At 42.0% G+C, this 6,047-nt stretch overlaps 1 protein-coding gene across 1 annotated transcript in view; it reads left to right on the forward strand.

Annotated features, from left to right (window-relative positions):
• The window catches only part of PRKG1 (protein kinase, cGMP-dependent, type I), a 710,261-nt gene that overhangs the window by 644,927 nt on the left and 59,287 nt on the right, over nt 1–6,047 (forward strand). The window contains exon 9 of the mRNA XM_015415260.1: nt 905–1,001. Coding sequence (XP_015270746.1) covers nt 905–1,001 — 97 coding nt within the window. The remainder of the gene's footprint in view (nt 1–904; nt 1,002–6,047) is intronic.

Consider the following 6,047-nt stretch of genomic DNA (forward strand, 5'->3'; position numbering starts at 1 on the left):
CCCCCCCCCCCCTGAAGCCAAATACTTCTCAGATCAAACTTCAGTGAGTGGGTGGAACCTGTTCTTCTATTTCCCCCCTCTTAACCTTTCTAAAAATACTCTAATCCACCCAAAGAAGCTATTTTAAGAGGTTCATATCCATGGCCATGCAGAGGGGAAGCTTGTGTTTGGCATGCGTGCATATGTCAGGTTCCCATGGTTCACATAGTTAGTGCTGTCTGCTTTTTAGTTCAAGTCACTCTTTGCAGAGGCTAAAGAGACAGCTTCTGGACTTTGGGACCACAAGCTTTGGAATCCGCAGGCTGAGTTTCTACATGTAGGAGAAGGAGAAAATGCTGTTTTGGAAATGTTAATGCCTGTCTGAAATAAATTCCTTTCGGACATCTGCACGCCTGTTCTCAGTATATTGGATTGGATTTCATAAAACCTGGCTGTGATTTCTCTCCAGGGACCTTAATGATCTTGCCACTTTCAATAAACATTTATAGAAACTCTGCCAGCCTGTGGATAAGGGAAACTCATATGAAAGTCTTTATCTTCCAAAAATACTAAAAAAAGGAAAAAGAAATACCCCCAAAAACCTCACCAGAAGATTAATAGGAAACTGTCAAGATGTAGTATTCAACTGATAACTAAAATTGAATCACGGCACAAAGCATTGCATTACAGACATACTGCTGATGCATTTGGGTCTCCTGTTTTGAAAAAAAAATGCAAACAGATTTTGATTGTGAAACTGGGACCAATAAAACAATGGGTGAGAAAACCAAGGAACTTTAAGGGACAAGATGGAAATTAAGGCGATAAACCCTGTTCAGCGCTCATGCCATCTGGGAACAGAACTGCATGGTACTCATGTCTGCACCTCTAAGAAATTTCCATTTTTTCGCATAAAAAAATCCAGATATGAAGCCGAAGCTGCCTTCTTCGCCAACCTGAAACTGTCTGACTTCAACATCATTGACACCCTTGGAGTTGGAGGTTTTGGAAGAGTTGAGCTGGTAGGTAAACAGTTGTCTTTGAAAATGCATTTTAAATCTCTGTTTTGGTATTGTTGACTGTTGGCAATATTGAGGGGGGAAATAGGATTTTGTAGTTATTGTGTCTCAGATACATTACGGAAGGTAGGATTGCAAAAGTCAGTTAATAAAAAGCTGTGATAAATTTTTCCGTCGATTAAAAAAGAATACATCTCAGGAAACCCCTGTCATTTGCTTGATAACTCTGGATTTAGCATTCTCCAATGTATTTTCATATAAAAATGCCGCTGCAGCTAGAAAAAATTCATACAACCAACTTACTAATATAAGACCTCATTGGTTCTCATGAAATTTCAGAGGAAATAAAAATGTCACTTATTATTGCTATTACGATAAAAAGACTTATTTTACAATTTGAATTATAAAATTAAACTAGAAATCATGTTGGTGGGAAAATATTAAACTCTTGTGCTGGGTAGATGTTTATATAGAATAAACACATAAAATGTGCAATATTATTAGCTGAATGACTCAGTTGTGAGATCATGCAAGCAAGATTTATACTAGCAAGAAGGACTCCCTGGTAAATGACACCAGGCGGACTCCTAGGAACTCCTTTAAGTTATGTGCAATGCAGTAAGCACATTTAACTGTGCTGCCTTTGCAGTAAGAAAGGGATATCCCTTCCATGAAAGTCAGCAAGTGGCATATTAACTACATCTGCTCAGAATAGATTTACAGGTTGCGACACAATCCAAGCAGCACACTCAAAATGCTTGCAAGGTTCTTTCAGCAGTCAGTGGCCAATATCTGAATAACTGTGCAACTGATTTCATGGAACCAGCAAAAGGATTCAGAACAGATTGTGGTATGGCATTGGGGGCCTGCTGTTCAGCCAAAAGAAATAAGAAATCCTAAGGGGCAAAGTGAGAGTACCTAAAGTAAATCCAGCCTAGTGAATTGCAAGCAGCTTTTGGCTCTGTTCAAAATCAGCTCAACATTTACAAGTGTTTTTGATGAGCATTTGGGAAAAATTGGTCAGTTTCCAATAATTCTCTCCCTAATCCTGGCATGTGCATGCTAATAGTGTTATTGCTATTATCACATCCTCCCCTGGGAAATGTTTGTTGGACTGGTAGCACACAAATGATTGTTACAGCAAATGCAGATGCTGCAGCACTATGGCTCCCCCTGTTTGTTTGTGCAGCCTTGCATTGTCCCTTTCTAAACAATAGCAGTCAATGAGAATTGTATTGAGATTAAAGGAGTAATACTGAAGGACTTCTGCTCATATAGCTGGGTGTGACCGCATGCCTGCACAGACCCTCACTGAATATTCTGAGCTAGAGAAGAGCTTTTGAGGCAAATGGTGCTTGATTTGTAATATACAGCCAGGGGCATTATGAGCTGGATAAATGCATAAACTGGGTAATTGCAAACTTTTCTGCCATATCTAGTTGGACCTCAGCCAGTTTCTTTTTTGTAAATGCTTTTTTTTTTTTTGCTCCTTAATTTTTTTGCCAGCATCTCTTATACCAAACTGTATTCTTGGTGAAGTTTAGAAACCTGTGTAGTGCTTCCAAAAGACAGCCGCTGATGGGCACAAAGGTTTGAATTACTTTGGTCTGGTGCACATGCAAAATACTGAACTGTACCTATAGTTTGCATGCAATAAACAGCAATTTATTCCCAGTTTATTGTGTGTTTCATAACTAGAAGTGTCATGCTTTCTGGCAGCTATTGTGCAAAACATTGCCTGGGATCATAGGATATTATTTGCTGCAGTCAGAAAGTTGCTGGTAGTCAGTCATTGGGACTGGCCAGCAAGGTAGCAGGATCGTGGTCTGAGGCATGCGCAACAAAAGCTAGACATTGTCATTACCACAGACCTTCAGTTGGACCCAGACTAAATTGGCAATTTCCACTGATCCTCCTTTCCCACTGCAGACCCCCTCATGTCATTCCTCAGATTCCCTTGTCCTGCAGGAGCAATATTTGATTGAGACCTAGGGTTGCCAGGTCTCACCTTTGCTGCAGCAGGGGGCTCCTGGCTCCTTGACACCAGTAGTGATGTCATCATGCTATGGCCACTGCATGGTGACGCTCTAGTGTTCGGGGCAAAAACTCAATAGTAACTATAGAGTCCCCCCACGAATGCTAGAGTGTCACCATGTGACAGCCCTAGCGTGATGATGTCACTACTGGTGACATCATTCTGTCAGCTGCATCCCTGTGGGACACTGCTGTTTGGGGGTGGGGCTTCCCCTGCTCATTCCTAGACAGTTCTGATTCACCGCTCACTAGGTCAGAGCAAGGCAATATGGCCTCCACATCAGAGAGGGTGTTCTTCCCCCAATCATATTGCAGGCAGGGAAGGAACTACAGGATGTAGAGGAGGACAAAGCTAGTGCTCCAATGTTTGCACTAACTGCCCCCATGGGCCAATTTAGAATCTTGCCTGGAACGACGATAACCGTTTCCCAGAAGATATGACAACAGCAACTGAAGAGTGTGCTGTTGGATTCTTACAAATCACTCCAACCTTGGATGTGCTGAGTCAGAGATTACTTCTTCAATATGACTGCACTCCCAGAGACATCTGGTGAGATTTCCACATGTGGGAACTGACCCTGTGTTTCATCCATGGACTGTTTCTGGAAAGTGCACATGCACAAATAAGAAAAAAGTTTATGGGTTGAGTCATGCTTGCCAAGATGCCTTATTTTCTGTAGTTACCAGATATGACGTGTATATATTCATATTTTAGGGTTGTAAGTGCTATGATTAAAAACTGCTGTGTCTATGTTTCAGACTAAATACTTCCTAGCTGACCATCAGGAATGGATAGGCCACATCTGAATAGATGTTCAGATATGGTCTGTTTAAGTACATGGATGGTGCTGCAGATACCTTAGTTGTTCTGAGAATGTATTCCCTGAATTGATTTAGATGCAGGTACATGTCCTTTAGAGGAGACAGTCTGTTATCTAAATAATTTTCATTTCTAAGAAGATTAGAGTGGAATTTGTGGTGGGGGGTGGGGGTTTCTTTAGCTACAAAAAGCCACATCATTGTAAACAACGTTATAAAACATGCACAGTGGGAAATGCTAATTGCCATACACAGTACTGGGGTCTCTCCTGTGTCATTTGGTTGTCTTTATAAGTTAACAGACATTTCTAGTAGTATTACTATTCATGGAGTTTCCTGGCTTTTTTTAGAAATCTGACCTTAGCCTCATTATCTCTTGGTGTTTACTACTGTTGCCCTTGTCTTCGTCTCGTGGTCAGTTCATCCATAGGGAGTTTGAAAAGAGAGACAGAAGAAGAACCATGTTCATTTTTAATGCAAAAGACTGCAAAGGGCTTGGGTCTGAGGACAGGTAAATTACAAATCTCTCTGCTCACATTTCACCTCCACTAAGCCTTCACACAACGCCAAGAGGGAAGCTGCTATTGCAAACGAAAGGGAGAACACTCTTGGCTTCTGCTGCCATTTCAGTCTCTTTACAGAATGAAACGTTTTTCAGCTAAGATCCCATATCTGTTTTACAATACCTGTAAAGGTGAAGCTTGGGTTTAGATAGGGTTGCCAGCCTTCAGGTGGTTGCTGGAGATCTCCTGCTGTTACAACTGATCTCCAGGTGACAGAGATCAGTTCACCTGGAGGAAATGGCCGCTTTGGAAGATGGACTCTATGGCATTATACCCCATGGAAGTTCCTCCCCTCCCTACTCTCCGCCCTCCACAGGCTCCACCCCCCAAATCTCCAGATATTTCCCAACCTGGAGCTGGCAGCTCTTGGGCTAGACCAAAGATGGTCAAAGTTACTAAGAACTGTGAAGGGAAGCAATGGAACATGGGGAAAGGAAGAGGAATTCTGATTTCTTTCCCTCTTACAGCAAACAGGACAACCTTGGTGAGGGTCTTTTAAAACCCACTGCTTGATCTCCAAGATGGGACATCATTGTGTAAGCATAGAAGTATAGAAGAAGGCAAAGCTAACTGAGGTAGAAGGAGATACAGTAGTTATATAAATTCAAATAACTTAATACTTGCATCTAATAGAGACACTTGCCACAAAGAAGGATGGTTTAAAATCAGTATCTACATCTGTCTACATCAGCGTCAGAGGTTAGGAGCCTGGGAGTGCTCCTGGATGCCTCTTTAATGATGGAGGCCTAGGTAGCAGCCACTGCGAAGTCTGGAATACAGAGAGTACTCCATCTTTCTGTGTTATACCTCTGAGGATGCCAGTCACAGTTACTGGCGAAAAGTCAGGTTCTACAATGTCAAGACCATGGCCACACAACCTGGAAAATCTACAGAAACTAATCTGCTTTTACCATCTGCGGCTGATTAAGCAGGGGGTTCCCTTCCTTGAACGCAATGACCTGGCAACAGTGATCTGGATTTCTGTAATGTTCATAAAGCTCATTAGATATGCTAATGAGCTCCTGCAGCTCTTTTTCTACGAAATGACCCCTGCTTATCAGTATTGTATTGGATTCAATTCAAGGTACTGGTCATCACCCACGAGCCTTGCATGGCCTTGGGCCCATGTGCCAGCAGGATGGCCTCTCCTACTATGCTGCAGCACATGATCTTCACTGGTCTGAGGAAAGCCTCCTGAGGGCATCACGCTGCAAATGGACAAGATCTGCAAGAGCCCATACACGTCCATTCTCTGTTGTGGCTTCCATTCTGTGGAATAGCCTGCCTGAGCAGATTAGGAAGGTTCCCACACACACACACACCCTTCTATCATTTCACATAATGTGCAAAACAAAAAAAATCAGGATGGCGTTTTTATAAAGGGATTAGGACTGTAGTACAATGTAGCAGCTCAGAAGGATGATTTTATTAGGGAATAGGACTGTAATCTATTGCAGTGTTTATTGTATGTATCACCTTGCATGTACTTCATTGCCTTCTGCATTGTGGCATGCCATGCCTTGTAATGCTAGCCCTATGGCATAGTTTATTGGATTCTCTGATTGAATTGTGGGTTTTTTTAAAAAAAATATTGTAGTCTGCTTTGTCTCAGCAATAAAGATGGCCTATAAAT

The sequence above is a fragment of the Gekko japonicus genome, unplaced genomic scaffold, assembly GCF_001447785.1.
Source record: "Gekko japonicus isolate JY-2015 unplaced genomic scaffold, Gekko_japonicus_V1.1 scaffold323, whole genome shotgun sequence".
NCBI lineage: Eukaryota > Metazoa > Chordata > Lepidosauria > Squamata > Gekkonidae > Gekko > Gekko japonicus.